Source organism: Poecilia mexicana, unplaced genomic scaffold, assembly GCF_051168715.1.
Source record: "Poecilia mexicana isolate PSO_F unplaced genomic scaffold, ASM5116871v1 scaffold_2, whole genome shotgun sequence".
Lineage (NCBI taxonomy): Eukaryota > Metazoa > Chordata > Actinopteri > Cyprinodontiformes > Poeciliidae > Poecilia > Poecilia mexicana.
In genome coordinates, this window is record NW_028263371.1 from 35645438 (window position 1) to 35662705 (window position 17268).

General features: G+C 38.8%; 2 protein-coding genes across 2 annotated transcripts; one reads left to right on the forward strand and one right to left on the reverse strand.

The window, feature by feature from the left end:
* Nucleotides 1-1013: 1013 nt before the first annotated feature.
* arl6ip6 (ARF like GTPase 6 interacting protein 6) lies at nucleotides 1014-3500 on the forward strand. The gene is made up of 4 exons (XM_015010873.2): nucleotides 1014-1358; nucleotides 1443-1496; nucleotides 2498-2630; nucleotides 2704-3500. The coding sequence occupies exons 1-4, from the start codon at nucleotides 1127-1129 to the stop codon at nucleotides 2795-2797; spliced, it is 513 nt and encodes a 170-aa protein (XP_014866359.1). The 5' UTR covers nucleotides 1014-1126; the 3' UTR covers nucleotides 2798-3500.
* A 1332-nt stretch (nucleotides 3501-4832) lies between these two features.
* On the reverse strand, nucleotides 4833-13809 carry slc19a2 (solute carrier family 19 member 2). Its single transcript, XM_015010879.2, has 6 exons — nucleotides 13618-13809; nucleotides 10533-11069; nucleotides 10211-10457; nucleotides 8984-9176; nucleotides 8569-8710; nucleotides 4833-8478 (listed from the first exon to the last, which is right to left on the reverse strand). The coding sequence occupies exons 1-6, from the start codon at nucleotides 13738-13740 to the stop codon at nucleotides 8335-8337; spliced, it is 1386 nt and encodes a 461-aa protein (XP_014866365.1). The 5' UTR covers nucleotides 13741-13809; the 3' UTR covers nucleotides 4833-8334.
* Between the last annotated feature and the right edge of the window lie 3459 nt (nucleotides 13810-17268).

The following is a 17268-nucleotide window of genomic DNA, read 5'->3' on the forward strand; positions in this document are numbered from 1 at the left end:
ATCCACATATGGATTAGTCCTTGTTGTGGCTGTTGCTGGTTCAATTCCCAGCCTGGTGACATTTGCTGCATGTTTTCCCCCTTCTCTCATTACCTACTTTCCTGTCAATTCACTATTACATAAAGGCCAGCAGAGCTAATAAACCCTTTAAAATAAAAATACCCCAAATATTACTTTGGGGTATCTCAAAGTAATATTTTCACCATATTGTAATTCATTTATAAAAGTCACAGTTTCTAAGAAAATATTTAATTAACAAGATAAATATTTAGTTTAAAAACTACATACTTCATTTACCACTTAGCTTCAAACTATTTAGGTAGAAGATTATACATATTTAGCTTAAAACATTAATTTCAGTTAGGATTTTAAATATTTAACCTCCAACTAAATGTTTAGTTTGTAAACTAAGCTAAAATGTAAATTACAAACTAAATATTTAGTTAGCAAGCTAACTGCTTTTTATTTAGTTTGCAAACTAATTATTTCCGAACTATATTTAATTAGAAGATATATTTGATTCCATAGTAAATGAAGTTATCAAGTTTGTGTTTGGCATATTAACTAAACTTTTAGTTTGAAATTTAGTTGTTTATCACTACATTTAGCTTGCTAAATACACGTTTGAAAAGTTGACATTTATAAATGAAAGACTTACACAGTGAAAATATGACAACTAATATGAAAGGTGAATACCCATTTTATTCTCTGTTATTGCTGAAATTTTGACTGTGTCACTTTACAAACACCTCAAACATGAATTTAATTTAGCTGTATCAGACTAAAGGCTGTGAATATAATGCACGCCACACTTTTTAGAGTTACATGTCCTTTTACCTTTTAATGTTACACTACTGTATGCTGATTTACGACTTAAAATCAGTATAAATCATATATTCTCTGCGTGTGATGTGACTAAATATAGCAGAGAAGATACACTTTTGCAAGTCGCTGTAAATGTCTTACACCTTTATGTTTTAAACCATGAAAACCGGTTACGGAAACTCCTACAGGACAATCTTGTGGGCGGAAGTGCTCAGGCAGGTACGTTAGTTCCTGGATGTGATGCGGATCAACGTTCGGTCTCAGAGAACCGGTTCAGAACCAGCAACAGAAGCGCTCTGACATGCCGGGAGGGGCGTCCTTCAGCCGGGCCCGACCTCCACAGCGATCAGGCCGCATCCAGAGCTCTCGAGGCGCCGAGAGGGTCATGTCTACACACGGATTCAGTGGGAGTGGGAGGCTGCGGAGCAGCTGGCTCACACCGTGGCTCAAAGCCACCTTCTCGGTTCTGGGCTCGGCTGTTGCGATGTTTGCTGTGGGTGCCTTCTGCGCCCTCACCTATCCCATCCTGAGAGGTAGACACGGCTCTAACGCTCTCTGAGTTATGGTTGTGTCTCCATCTGTTATATTCTCACGCTGACCTCTGCTGAATGTTTCAGAGCTGCGGGCGGAGAGGCTGAGAGGCGAGAATGGGACTGAAGAGAGGATGCTGGGTGAGTATCCCAGGGTTCCTTTCTACGCATTTTTCCCATTAAAGGCCATCAAGACTTTATGTTGTAATTATAAAATCTAAAGTTTTGTTATGTAAACAGGAAGATCATATTTGTAATTTTGTATAAATTCCACAAGGCCAACATCAATGTTTACAGAATTAAAATGTTTTGATATACATCAAAATTACATATAACCTCTCTGGCCCTGTCAGATAGATATTAACGTTTTTGTTTGTCAATTAAGATACTCTTTCTGAGACATGCACTGAAAAATGAATTCCTTATGCATGATATTACTGGGATGGTATTGGTATCGGCCAATATTAGCTGTAAAATTTAATGTTGGACGTCAACCATTCCATCACAATAACTCACCGATATAAAATGCATTGATTTTATATGACAAGCAGTGAAAATGATGCCTGCAGCACAGCACAACATAAAATTTGCACTGTTTAAGTGTCATTATTGTCTTAGAGAGCAAATGTAAATTTGACATTAAGCATAATGCAAATGCTGAAAGTGTTCCATCATTTTTCAGCATCCTTTTTAGCTTTTTGTATTTGGTAACAGGCTAAATTGACAAAGACAATATTTTAATTCCACAGTAGAGAAAGCCATATAGTTTCAGCAAGAAGGTATAGGAAAAAGTATTGGTATTGGTTATCAGCCAAATGAGTTTTGGAATATCGGCATGTCGGATATTGACCAAAAATCCAATATCGTGCATCTCTACCTTATAATCAATGTGTGTCTCATAATTTGCACTTGCACCAAATAGTCTTGTTCCAAGAGGCTCACACACTCTTAATTCCTCTCCTAACACACCTTGGTACAAGTAATCCCCATAAAAGTAGTGTTGCACCAATTACAGTGTTACGCTGACCTGCCAATTTCAATTTTGCCAATGGTGATTTTTCTGTCTGAAAAGTCGCTAAATGTGTGTCAAAATCAATAAGCCAGCGACCAGAAACCAGTAACCAGTCACCTGTGTGTTCCAGGTTTCTGGAGCATCCTGATGATCTCGGCTGTTGCCGGATGCATCTCCTGCATCTTCTCATGGACTCTCACTCAGCTGGAGTCGTACCAGCCTGGAATGGCCTTCCCCAGCCTCCTGTCTCTGCTTGATTTCAGGTACTGCAGAGTGAAGCTGCACATGTGTTAGCTTTACTTACTGGATGACATTTATTGTGTCTGTTTGATGCAGAGACCCTTCCAGCCACAGATTCAACATGAACTCTGGGCTAGCTGTTCTGAATGGCATCCTGGCTATGCTGACTGTCATCTGGAGCCTCTCCTGAGGCTTCGTTCTCAGCTGCACAGAGACCTGAAGACAATACACTCTGTATGAGACTTTTGTAATGTCAATTTGCCCATTTGGGCAAACTGATATTGGACTTTGGATTCATATTTCTGTATGACAAGATAAGGGATCTAGCATTGGAGCCTTAGGAACATGGGCGAACCTGGAGATTCTGCAGTTGCAATTTGGAATATTGTACTGTTTTTTTTTACCATTTATTGCTGTATTCACATTCAGTTCTCTCTATTTTCATTAGTATAAAGAAAACATTCAAGTTATTTTATTTGTCTTTTGTTTCTCTTGGTTCTGTTTTACTGGGGTGAACCGTTGCTTCGTTTTCACACCGATCACCAATCCTTATAAAGGTTGACCTACAGTTTCCGATTTTTTGGCCAATACCAATTTTGTTTTTCTGACAGTCATTACATTATCAAGAACAGGGTAGCTGACACACCACTGGTGGGCTAGCCTGTCAGTCAGTCCTCTCATGACAGAACAAAAGAGGATTAGCCAATCGCCGATGACCCAGAATTAATGAAATCAGTGTGCGCTCCTTCTAGTTTTTACTGTGTAATCTTGTACAGTTTTGAATATCAGAATTAGGGCAGTTTTGAGGTTCAGAGGGTCAAATATTTCTTTTCCTGCTCTTTTCTTTCAATAAACACATCATTCAACAGCTGGTAAGTTGCTGTGAAAAAGTATTTCACATGTTCTTGCAGGTTCTTTCTGGTTTTCTTTTAATTTGACAAAGTTTGTTTCAAATCAAACTAAATTTAATATCAGATCAAGATCATTTCAGTACATGCAAAAATGAATTAGCTGCCATTAAGTGTTTGTGATAACTGGTAATGAGTAACAATTACTAGTAGATGATGGTTCTTTTAGTAATTTTTTGGACTTTGTAACTTTTTCCAGATAGATGTCATTTAATTTGTTCTTGAGTTTCTTTATAACAGGCTATGATGTAGTGCTGCCTCTGATTTTTCATTGTTTTAATCCTTTGAATTCTAAAACGGGAATCTGCAAATCAGACATGAAAGAAAATCAGAAGAAGGCATCGGTCGATGAATATCTACAGTTTCTAGATTGTAAACATAACCAACAAATATTTAAGAGAGTTGCTTGGTCTCTCTTCACTTATACTGGTTGGTTTAAAAATGCTTCAGTAATGCTAAATTCTCTCTAAGACCCTTATCTGATGCTGAAGATCACGGCGTATAAAGTATCTCTAAATCTCAATTATTAAATTGCTAGAAAGATTCAGCGGCAGAGTCCTATCTTGTTCTGTGGTTGAAGCTTCCTGGATTCCAGGAGTGGATCAAATTTTCTCTTGAAAACAAAGATGGAGAATCAATGGAAGAGCCTGAAAAACATTTTTGCATTTATTGTTAAGCTTATCGTAATGGGGCTAGAGACTCTTAGAGCTAGCGACCCTTCAGGTTTTTGATAGACCTATGTGTCAAACAACTTTTTAAACGTCATCCTTCACTATCTTCAATATTTCCACATTCATTTTTATTTTATCATCTTTGTTTAGTGCACCAATCTCTCCTGCAGCAAATAACCCCACAACATGATGCTACCACCACTGCTACACTGGATGTTTTTTTAAGGCATGAAATCTTCCCCCTTTATTATCCAAATGTAACAATCTCTACCAAGGGATGTCTCCAAATATTAGGGTTTTCATACCAGAGAGCAATTCTAAGCTATAATCTGGATTTTCATGTTGATTTCGGATTGCTTCTTCCTCTCAGAGTGGCCTTTCAGTTCCTGTTGCAGGACCTGTTTCACCGACTCTCCTACCAGGTTCTGCAGCATATTCACGAGTTTTAACTTTGACATCATCTCATTTTTGCAAATTGTATAAAAAGTCATAAACAGTATGCAAAATTTGAAGAAAATACAATTTAAAACAAAAATTGTAAATATTTTTGCTAACCCTAACAGACCAAAGACAGGAAAAAGTCTGATGGCACGCGCGCACACACACACGCACACACCTGTTCAGATAACAAATGAAACACAATGACCACATGTATAAAAAGAATTTATTCAATATATATTTAAATTACAAAATGACATTTTTACATTGTATGAAAAGTATTTGGTTGTCTTTTGCATATATTAAAATAATTGCCCTGCAGCAAATAGGGAGTAATTTTCATGTTAACTGTGAAGATTGTTCACATTTACATTTACTTCAAAGCATCAAAAGATTACAGATGAGAAATTAATAGGCATGGAAACAGATTATAAGGCAAACTCTGCAACTCAGACATCTCTAAATCTAGAGACGAGCGATGAAAAGAGTGTGTAATGTCTAGTTGTACATTCATATGTCAGACGAGCCAACGGAAACTACAGTCTTTGGCATTAAGCGCCACAGCAAGGAATTTTGGGATATGCATTATATTCTCTGATTATATCAAAATTAATTTGGTCATTTTGCTTCATCACATATGAACTCCTGGCAACAGTGAAACAAAAGGTTCAATATGATTTTGTCTATAAGAACTTTTTTTTTGCCTCTTCATAAATTGGATCGATTTTTGTTTGACAGACAGGAATGTTTCAGATCAGGGGTGCACCGATAATTCACCTGGCCATAAAATTGGCCTCAATTTCCTTAATTTTAAGATCGTGTTGGGCCAATACTTAGGTGACAAAGAAAGCAGAGGTCTGAAAATCAGCTACACTCCCATTCAGCTGTCCCATGAGGGAGGGGACTAACAGACATGCCCACCAGGTCACGTCTACACATGCTTTGTTAACAATAATTGCTCCACTGTTGGCAATTTAACAGCTTTGACCCTACGTTTCATTATAGGCAGGTCAGGCTTTTTAAAGATCAGTGACCGGCAATCAGTACACACCTATTTCAGATAAAACTATCTTCACAGATAATCTGAATAAAAAATAAAGCAGAATTTAAATGAGGATTTTATTAATTAAAAAGAAGAATGGTATGAACTAACCTGAGGGTGTAGAATAAATAATCACCTCTAATCATGAGAACTGGTTGTTCAACTCTTAACTGCTGGAATTTTAAGTCATTCTGAATTTAGCTGCATTAATGGCCTTCACACATGAATTGTTTATGGAGTTAAGACGTGGGTTAGGAAACTTTCCAAAAAATGTGTTTTTGACTTCATAAAGAATTCATGACATAAGGTAAGAGGGTGAATACTTTTCACATATTGGGTTGGATAATTTTCCCCTGAAATGGAATCATTTGAAAGCTGATATTATTTTTCTTCAGATTAGGTTTGTCTAATTATATGAAATATTTACCTCTGACAAAAGAGGCAAAGAGACTGGCGACCTGTCCAGGGTGTAACCCGCCTTTCGTCCGGAATGTTAGCTGGAGATAGGCACCAGCACCTCCTGACCCCACTAGATCGGGAGGACAAGGGTGTAAAGAAAATGGATGGATGGATGAAAAGAAGCAAAGTAGAAACACACTTACTTCTCCTTACTGAACATTTATCTTCACTGATGTATTTTAAAGCAGCTTTTCAGTGCAATTTGTCATCAACTAAACAAAAACTAAAAGCAGCTAAAATTTTTAAGGTACTTAAACAACAAATGACAAAGGAGCAGGGGATCATTTCAAGTTTCACAATGTAGTGTTCAGTGAAAACCTGCCAACAGTAATTGTGCGTCTCAGTACCACTACTTCCAACATGGAAGTATACATCTTTGTTAATTAGTGCATTACAGTCTACAGACTCACAGTAAAAGAAAAAAAAACACATTTACAGTCATATTAAGTAATTTTGGCTGGTAACAAACGGTAGAACACTTAATATGGTACTGTAGTTAATTTGGTTTCTATTACAGCCCAAAAACACTAGATAATGTTTTTCTGTCATATTGTGCCAACCTTAATTTATCTAAAACATGAATTTTTAACAGTAGGAAGTATTAGATCAGACAGTATTTTTTAATGTATTATATGTAAGTTGATATCTACCGTCTATGGTAATCTAATCCATAGCTATAATATGCTCATTGCATTTTATGCACACTTTACTCCTAATGACTGCATTATGTAAGAATAGGATAAAATAAGGTTCTGATGATGCGTTTCTACAACATGCTGTAATTCAAGAAATTTTAACATTTAGAACTGAGACTCCTGAGATGCTCCTATTTTATAATCTCATAATCTGAGTAACAGACTGAGACTGCAGTCACACCGACTGCTTTGATTGAATTAACTTATCCCATATGCCAGTGCAACACACATTTGTTTTTTTGGCTGGTCATTTTTGGGGGGTTCATTCTATAACTTAAGGATATTTTCCAAACTCCCAAAGACATGTGAAATATTTCATATTATATATTCCACATAATCACCAAAATGTGCACCTTGTTAAATTGTACCTTCCAAGACTAAATGTAAACATAGTTATATAAAAATGTTTTCCAAATAGTGAACTGCTCCCAAGTACCACCTTAAAAATTGTACGTTTCTCTTCTTTAACCATGTTTATGACAAACCTGTGCGTCATCAACAGGGTCAAAGTTAAAAAATAAAAATATGTAAACATACTAGTTATTTATAAATATGATAAATACAATAATTTGACAAGGATCAATCACAGAAAACATAAAAACATTAAATATTTAGTTTTTAACCATTTCAGTTGATAGACATGAAGAAAATTAATTAAAGCTATTCAGATTTGAGTTTGTCAGGTGATAACAGCTCCTAATTCAGCATGTTTTAGAGACATCACCTGAATCTTGTTTTAGCCATCCCATTCATTCTCCCATCTGTAACAGTAGAGGTCACAAAATTGCTATAAACACTGCACAGAGCTGCAGAAGCTAAATAATTATTGGTTGCTTTTCATTATGTCATCATATGCATCATCCAGCTGAGTTAAGCAGCTTTATAAACTCCCAAAGTGATCAGGAAATTAACCGACTTTAAACAGTTCCAGGCATTGGCACCACCAGGAGGCAGAAAGTTTTGGAAAACTAAGCTTTTCCAAAACTTTCTAATAACTATGGTTAAAAAATGGTTTGTTTAGAGGTTTGACTTGCCATCCTTGTTTCCATAAAGGCATCAAGGAATATCTCACATTTGGAAATTAAGATAGAGTGCAAAATCAGTGTCTCCTCTAAAAACACTTCTAACGGTATTTTAATAGTTTAAACAATAAATGTTGGTGTTACATTCCACTGAAAATCTGCAAATACTGAATCAGTAATAAGTGGGAGTCCACTGTATTGCATCTTGTTGAGGGCAAAAAACCTGAGCATATATAAAAAAAAACTTAATATAGTTGCTTTTATTTCTATTGAAAACAAACCCACTGACTTCTGTGGTTAAGTTTCAGGTCTGTATCACTCAGACCTGAAATTACTTGGCTCAGAGGAAAACTTGGATCATTAATACTTTGGTGTTAATGATCCAAGTTGGCTCCACCACGCTTCAGAATATGATGACATCATGAAAAGCCCCCATTCAGTTTGTTCCGAAAAAGTGATTCAATGTCCACTCAAAGCTTTAAGGTGAATCATTCACTGTGTCACGGCACTGTTTGGAGGAGGGCTGGACTCTCCATTGACTTCCTGCATGGTCCGCCTGGAGGAGAAGACTCTGTAGAGGCCGGCCAGGAGGAAGACCACCGAGATGACTGTGAAGTAGCCGCCGTAGATGAAAAACTGAGGGAGCGTGACCAAACAGGCAGCCATTAAACACAACACTGGCATCAGCAAAGCTTCCTTCACATCAGCAAACAGCCGACATGTTACCTGAGTGACAACGTCAAGGCCGAGTCCAGCTGAGTCCACCACGACCACAGTGATCAGAGTCCAGAGCAGCAGGGCACCGAACGTGTTGACTCCAAACACCAGAGCGTATCTCTGCATGCTGAGGCTGGCCGCTATCTGGTACCTGGAGGTCAGGGAGCAACACTGAAACCAAGCGCAGTACTCCACCTCATGTCACCTCACGTTGACATGCTGCAGAAGAAGCTGCAGGTGCTTCATGCTGAAACAGCAGGAAGCTTCAGATGGAGCAACAGCTGCTTGCTGCAATCTGGACTCACTGAGAGACACTTCTCCTTTCTGCCTTCCCTCTTTTCTTTCTAAGGGTCTCAAAGAATTGCTCAAAATCAGATTCTGAAGCTTCCTCCTCACTGTGGTTTTTACGCCATGTTAGACTCACGTTGCCACGGTGATGAGAAGCATGTAGATGGTCCTGAAGATGATGTAGGAGCTGTAGCTCACCCAGATGTTCTTCAGCATGGTCATGATGAAAACGCAGGCGGCCATGAGGAGGGAGAGGACCCACAGGAGCAGTTCTCCCCAGTGGGTCCAGTCCACTGGGAGGCAGCCCACCAGCAGAGCAGCCAGAGCGCCTGCAGGACACGACACGACTCAGACATCTGGACTCAGAACAGAAAGGGATGAAGAAATCATTTTTTCTGAATATGACTTTGTTGTAGTGCTGTAGAAAAGTATTTACTCCCCTTTAGATGGCTGTGATTAAGAAAAGAAAATGGTTGTCACATCAAGGGGATAAAGTTAACGTTTGATTAAAACAGCCCAGGTTACTTTTGTTAGTTTTCATTAGAAGTAAACCAGTGCTTTAGAATTTATTCAGAAAAATTATTTTAGGGAAACTAATTACACTAAACATTTTCAAAGTTAGCAAAAATGCTAAATGAAAAACTAGCTCTTCTATTAGCGCATCAGCAGATTAGCGGAAGTGTGCTCACAGCTGGGATATTGATAACATCTCACATTTCTGTAGCTCGTTCATTTTGAGGATTGACAGCAATCTAGCTAACGTTAGCCTTGCTAAGGTGCTAGGCTTGTTGCCGTTTTGTACCTTCACAAGTTAAGGAAGTTTTGAGAATCTTAAACTGTTAAACCTTAACTGTGAAAGAATGTCTGTCCAGTGAAGAACCATCAAAGTGTGCCTTGACTGGTCAAAATCTTTCTATGTTGAACATGGAGTTGTAGTGGCTAGCTGATAATCTGTTGAGGGATTGTTTAGTAATCACATCTTGTCTGTTTCTTCCATTGTCAAGTCAAAATGGGAACATTAAAGTGTTGTTATGGGGTCCTTAAAACAGCTTTCAATAACCAGCATATTAAAAAAATCTAATAGTACTTTCTGTCTTACGTCAAAATAAAACTCTACTTACAGAATCTTAGAGGAAGAGTGCTTCATAAACAGTTTCTCTTGGTAGTATTGAGATTCACTATATTTAGTAAAACAGTTTAATAAACGCCATACTATTCCACATTTAACAATGGTTACCAAGAAGGAATATTCTGTTTCTATTTGATTTACTTCCTAAGTGTGACTTAGATTGGATTGACTTGTCATGTCTGAAATTTGCAAAACACCGGTCTAGAAATTCATAAATGAAAGCAGATGCCATACCAAGCAGCGTGGACAACGTCTCTACGTAGCCGTTGTAGATTTCATGGTGTTGGGATGAATGGAATATCTCCCACAGTGCCTGAGCGTAGTTGATGATCTGGAAGTAGCCACATGTGGCCAGGGCCCACCACACCGACCATGCCAGCAGGGGGCGACACCTGTAGCACTGCAGGAAGTCATGGAAAAGCATCCATAACACCTGCACAAAGCCACTGCTGCTACCTCCTGCTTCGGATGACCTGGATATCTGAAAGAGGAAGAGTTCCCTTCTTCACACAACACACAAACTTCAATAAATTGTCAAGATGTGTAGATTTCTTACCATGGGTGCTCTGCTTTCTGAATCCTCTACCTTATCAGGGCTGGGACTGGAGCCAGCTGCAGGTTCCTCGACTACTCCTGGACTCATGTGGAAAAACAAACTCCTCTTGGGCATGGGGAGAAACCAGGGGGCAACGAAGGCCACGGTGGCTGACGCCAGCGTAATGATAACGAGGTGCACCAGCTCCACTTTGGCCAACGACAGCAGGAGCTGACCGAGGAGCGACCCGGCTGCCGAGCCGAACAATGTGACACTGCGGCAGTAACCGGTCACTCTCTGGTAGAGCTCTGGCTCCACCACGCTGTAGATGTAGGAGTAGTAGGCAACCTCCGATGCTGTGGCCAACCCAAAGAAAAACTCCAGCAGCTGCATGGCCAGCATGCCATGGGCCTTCCAGAGCATGGCGTAGGTCAGTACCAGGCTGCAGGCCTGCAGTACCAACACCGGCTTGTAGCAGAGGTAGTCTGTAGCCAGGAAGACGGGGAGCAACAGGGCGAGGTAGGAATATGTCCATATGGGATAGATTTCATTGACAACCTGCAGAGAACACAAGAAATATATTTTTAACTTAGTAGAATTATAAAAGAAAAAAAAAGGTTTCCCCCAGAAAAGTCCATATTTATATGTTAGAATTTGTTTTTCACAGTGTGGCTTCACCTCCGTTTTGATATAATTCCTACAAAACTAAAAAAGAAAAAAAAACCTGTTAATTTATTTAATGAAAATGTATTTCTATACAAGTTTAATCAGCATAGTGAGGTAAAATTATTAGCCTCCTGAACAAAATCACACAAAACTTGTAATATTTACAAAGAAATTACTATAATAAAAACTGTTCACATTTTATTGCTTCCAAAAGACCAAAGACAAAATCTCCAAAGATTGATCAGTATGTTTTATTGATGTGCTAATTTGTCAAAACTGAAAAATTATTCAAAAATTAACTACAAATTGTAATCAGAAACAATTATACCTTTTATTTGGACTCCAAACTTCAGTTAAATGCAAAATAAAAACTTAGTTTCTAATATTGGACTTTGTGGAAAACCAAAAGATTTTCTTAAACTATGGTTTGGCATTATTGTTCAGTACTGAAACCTCTTCTGAATGTATTCTGAGTCTAAAGTTTTAAAGCTTCTATGAGTTTTATTTGGTTTTAGTTTAAGTCAAACTTTATGAATCAAAAACCAGCAGCAGGATGTGAAGTAGAGCTCTGAACAATCAACTTCTGTGTTAGTAGAACAGCACTCAAAAACTGTTACATGTTTCACCACAGCACAGGAAATGGTAACAGTTTTATAGTAACATTACATATAGAACAGTCATATGCTTCTGCCTTGTTTTCCATTAGCTACTACTTCTCTTCCTTTTCTGATGCAAACATAATATGATGTGGCTACATGATCAAAAGTATAACCGTTTCATGTTGACAGATTTGTTGCTGGTCCACATTACAACCTGATGAAGGTCATTATTTAAAGGATTAGCAAGAAAGCCGACATTTTTTGAGAGATTATCTCAATCTGAATGAAGTGTGTCTGAGCCTCCTTCTGCAAACAGTATGACTATAATGGAGAAGTGCTGCTCACACACTCACACCGGACGTGCTGGTTTTACACAGTCACCTTCCAAAGTATGGTTTATTAGCCATAACAGCAACTAAAACTGTTTTCTTTTAGGATGCACCAAAATAAAATGTTTTAGTGAAGAAGCAAAACTAAAACCTGACACTTTTAGTGTGTAAATGGATCAACCAACAACCTGTTCTATCTGTGGTTTAGAAGAGCCAAAAAAGTTTAGGGACATATGTTTTATTGTGTAAATGCAGTGAATGTAAAATTAAAATTAATGCCAAAAATCCACTTTATTACAAATGTTTCTGAAGACAAAGAAAAGTGAATGAATTACAAGATTTTACCAATTAAATTTGATAGATTTAAACATCAGGGTTTCCCACTCTGTATTATAAGCCTGGTGGGCTAACAGGCTTCCCTTGTGCCCCCACAAGGCTAAGCATTGCTTATTTTTTTTTAAGACTTTTTAAAATGTTTGCAATTTTAATACTTCATAGTTTGTGTTCAGGTATTAATTTTCCAATCTTTCAATAACACATAATTATCAAGTGATATTTTCAAATTTCATGTAAACTTAAAACATTTTTTAACTCAAAAACGTGACGGGCCACTGGATGAATGACTGCCCTAGCGCCCAATCACCGGCCTTAGCGAGTTTTCTGGGGGAAATCTTTAACATCAAAGCACATGTTTAATCTTTTTTTCTGGTGTATTTCAGGGTAGAAAAACAGTAGATTTTTTTGTTTTGCTATGTTTAAATCTCTTACAATGAACAGCGTAACATAATGAAACTCAACAACTGAAGGAACATGTGGATGTAGAAGAAGTAATTTCCTAAGAGCAATACATTCCTGCTCTGCAAGCAAGCAACATATCTGGTCAGCTGGATGGACCGGTCACTGACCTCAATGCTAAAGACCACATGATTGAACATGCAGATATTTGTACATTATATTTTCATTTATTAAAATGTAATTAGGAATTGTAACTGATGAGTAAACTGTGATAAACAAAATTCTTTGTTCCCTTTCATGATCCACACCCAAAACCAAAAAAATCAGTTAAATCCAAAATTATGACAGATCTAGAACAGCAGCAGATCTATTAGTCATCTATCAAGGACACAACTCTATGTGAGACACTGGAGGAACTGAATTATTCTCAGCGGAGAATAATTCAGTTCAGGTTTGACCAGTTTGTTCTCTGGATTACAGGAACATGTGCGTCTCTGGAACCAGAATATAAAAAGTTAAGAATTGGATCAGAACCTCTGCGTTTACACAGCAGGTCAGGTTCGTCTGGAAAACGTCAATTCGGTGCGGCGTAGTACGTGAATTCTTAAGAAAACAGGAAATTCTTTATACCCAGAGAAGCTGCAAGAAGCCACGAACAAGCGGGACCAATTCTCCTTTACTTAGAAGGTTCGGAACCAGTCAGATCCAAACATGTGTGAGGAAACATGCTAGAGAGTGATGCAAGAGGAGCTGTGACCCACAGCACGGCAACCTCACCTGGGTCTTCGTCAGGTTCTTGTCCGGTCCCATAAGGTAAGCGGTGAGGAAAGGTTCCGACGGCCGCAGGCTGGAGAAGAAGCCGTGCACACACAGCAGGACAGTGGGATACACCGCAGACATCGTGGACCAGTTCGTTTCGACCTCCAAGCGCTTCTGCTTCTATGGTTTCTCTCATTTTTGACTGGACTCTGCAATAATCTGGTTTGAGTAAATTACCGCCCCAGCTGTTCTGAAGATGAACTGCAGCTAAAGGAGTTGATCTTTCTGAGCTAGAATAAAAATAAACGGATCAGTTTTAAAGGGTTCATTTTAGACAAACAGTTCATTTATATAATATTTTATTTTGTCACAAATCACAAACTTCCACATATTTTATTGGGATTTGATGTTGTCTTTTCACAGCAAAATCTTCAAATATTAGCGTCACACCTCAAATCAATTCAATTCTTTATGATTAGTGGTGGGATTTGATTAAAAAATTTAAGCCAGTCAATGGCAGAGCCTGTAATTAATTAAATCACATTTTAATCAAAATATATTGACAAAATAAGTACCAGTCTCAATTCAAAAAACTTTTGCTGCCAAATTACCAGATAAATAAACAAGATAATTAGGAGTGTGACCAGCAGGTGGAGATCTTTTTAAAATTAACAAGATGCACCCGAACACAGACCTTTCAGTGCACAATATTTTATTTAACAATTCCTTTAAAACAATTCCTTTTAAAAACGAGGCTTCAGGCCCACTACTCGGTCCCTGGGACAAAAGGAACCATGACAGACAAGTTCAATTATTCCAAAGAAATAAAAACATGCAATGCAAAACAAATTAGTAACTTCAATCACAAAACAAGGAACAAGTCGTTGTCATCCGCTTCCAAATGCCCTTCGATGGAGCCGGAGTAGTAATGCCCCGCACACACAGCCTGCCCAATCCGCAACAGGTTTATTTGAGCGGCCCAATCAAACAAGACAAGACAGCAGAGCATCCAAAGCGCTGCAGCTCCAAACACAATCAAGTGCCTGAAACAGAAAGCCCATTAACTGTGGATCCATATAAGAAAAAAAAACAAACAAACATTAAACAGGTAGCTTACCCTGGGGTGGAAACACAGCCTAACCCGGGAGGAAGCGGGTCAGCAGGTGAGGACCAGATTGAAGCCGCCCGCCACAGCAACCCCCAGCTGCAGCCGGCAACGCCATCAGAGCAACACTGCAGAAATGCACGATAAGTGTAGCACCCAAAAACCAACCATGATCTCAGCCACGGATAGCAAAACTGTCACTTACGATCGCGGATGAGTCGACCAAACCCACAAGCCGACATGTAGCCGCCGACTACAGCAACAGTGGGAGAAACAAAGACGCACGCACCTTGCAGCGGCCCGCCCAACTATATAGGCATCTGCCCCGCCCACCAATCAATGGTGCGCTACCTGCTGCACCCGGTGCGCAGAGTGGGGAGGGGGGAACACCATCCCACCACAGGAGTTTAACCCTCGTGTTATGTTCGCTTTTGAGGTACAGCAATAATGTTCCCGGGTCAATTTGACCCGGGAACACCTACAGGTGCTGGTCATAAAATTAGAATATTGTGATAAAGTTCATTATTTTCCATAATGTCATGATAAAAATTAAATTGTCATATATTTTAGATTCATTGCACACCAACTGAAATATTTCAGGTCTTTTATTGTTTTAATTTTGATGATTTTGGCAAACAGCTCATGAAAACCCAAAATCCCTGTCTCAAAAAATTAGAATATTATGAAAAGGTTCTCTGAACGAGCAATAAAAATAATCATCTGAATCAACAAAGTAACTCTAAACACCTGAAAAAGATTCCTGAGGCCTTTAAAAACTCCCAGCCTGGTTCATTACTCAAAACCGCAATCATGGGTCAGACTGCTGACCTGACTGCTGTCCAGAAGGCCATCACTGACATCCTCAAGCAAGAGGGTGAGAAACAGAAAGAAATTTCTGAACGAATCGGCTGTTTGCAGAGTGTTATATCAAGGCACCTCAGTGGGAAGTCAGTAGGAAGGAAAAAGTGTGGCAGAAAACGCTGCACAACTAGAAGAGGTGACCGGACCCTGAGGAAGATTGTGGAGAAGGGCCGATTCCAGACCTTGGGGGAAGCAGTGGACTGAGTCGGGAGTAGAAACATCCAGAGCCACTGTGCACAGGCGTGTGCAGGAAATGGGCTACAGGTGCCGCATTCCCCAGGTCAAAGGTCAAGCCACTTTTGAACCAGAAACAGCGGCAGAAGCGCCTGACCTGGGCTACAGAGAAGCAGCACTTTGGACCACTGTTGTTCAGTGGTCCAAAGTACTTTTTTCGGATGAAAGCAAACTTTGCATGTCATTCGGAAATCAAAGTGCCAGACTCTGGAGGAAGACTGGGGAGAAGGAAATGCCAAAATGCCAGAAGTCCAGTGTCAAGTACCCACAGTCAGTGATGGTCTGGGTGCCATGTCAGCTGCTGGTGTTGGTCCACTGGGTTTTATCAAGGGCAGGATCAATGCAGCAGCTATCAGAAGATTTTGGAGCACTTCATGCTTACATCTGCTGAAAAGTTTTATGGAGATGAAAATTTAATTTGGTCTGGAATCGGCCCTTCTCCACAATCTTCCTCAGGGTCCGGTCACCTCTTCTCGTTGTGCAGCGTTTTCTGCCACTCTTTTTCCTTCCTACTGACTTCCCACTGAGGTGCCTTGATATAACACTCTGCAAACAGCCGATTCGTTCAGAAATTTCTTTCTGTTTCTCACCCTCTTGCTTGAGGATGTCAGTGATGGCCTTCTGGACAGCAGTCAGGTCAGCAGTCTGACCCATGATTGCGGTTTTGAGTAATGAACCAGGCTGGGAGTTTTTAAAGGCCTCAGGAATCTTTTTCAGGTGTTTAGAGTTACTTTGTTGATTCAGATGATTATTTTTATTGCTCGTTCAGAGAACCTTTTCATAATATTCTAATTTTTTGAGACAGGGATTTTGGGTTTTCATGAGCTGTTTGCCAAAATCATCAAAATTAAAACAATAAAAGACCTGAAATATTTCAGTTGGTGTGCAATGAATCTAAAATATATGACAATTTAATTTTTATCATGACATTATGGAAAATAATGAACTTTATCACAATATTCTAATTTTATGACCAGCACCTGTATCGTGTCAGAAAAAAAAGAAATTCTCCAAATCTTTTTTGTGTCTGATTATTAACTCCTATACTAACCATTTCAATCAATATTTGTGCAATTATGTTTTTTATTCCTCACAAATAAAGGATCAATGACAACAATTTACTCATTCGGACATAAAAAAATGTGATTTACATTTTTTTTATGGCCACTGAAAAACCTAAACACAAAATAACACTAAGTATCTTTGAAAGTGACTTTTTGTAAATTTTTTTATATTACATTTAGATTTTTTTTTGAAGGGGTCATCTTTATAATTGAACTTGAGACACTATTCTGCCCTGGGTCAAATTGACCTGCTGACTAAAATCAAGACAAATGAGTCCTGAAGATGATCCTCCAGGTGGATTTCCAGTTTAAACCTGCATGTCCAAAACATAACTGGGTTTTTCATCACATGCTGCCCAGATTTTTATGTCATATTTAGCTGGTGTGGAAGGCATATATAGTGTA

What these genes read in the sequence shown, in the direction of transcription:
- arl6ip6 (XM_015010873.2), top strand. Translation starts at nt 1,127, where the DNA reads ATGCCGGGAGGGGCGTCCTTCAGCCGGGCCCGACCTCCACAGCGATCA. An exon ending in CACCTATCCCATCCTGAGAG is followed by an intron (nt 1,359 to 1,442) that starts GTAGACACGGCT and finishes TGAATGTTTCAG; the next exon opens with AGCTGCGGGCGGAGAGGCTG. An exon ending in GACTGAAGAGAGGATGCTGG is followed by an intron (nt 1,497 to 2,497) that starts GTGAGTATCCCA and finishes TGTGTGTTCCAG; the next exon opens with GTTTCTGGAGCATCCTGATG.
- slc19a2 (XM_015010879.2), bottom strand. Translation starts at nt 13,740, where the DNA reads ATGTCTGCGGTGTATCCCACTGTCCTGCTGTGTGTGCACGGCTTCTTC. An exon ending in CTTCTCATCACCGTGGCAAC is followed by an intron (nt 8,711 to 8,983) that starts GTGAGTCTAACA and finishes CCTGACCTCCAG; the next exon opens with GTACCAGATAGCGGCCAGCC. An exon ending in GCCTTGACGTTGTCACTCAG is followed by an intron (nt 8,479 to 8,568) that starts GTAACATGTCGG and finishes ACGCTCCCTCAG; the next exon opens with TTTTTCATCTACGGCGGCTA.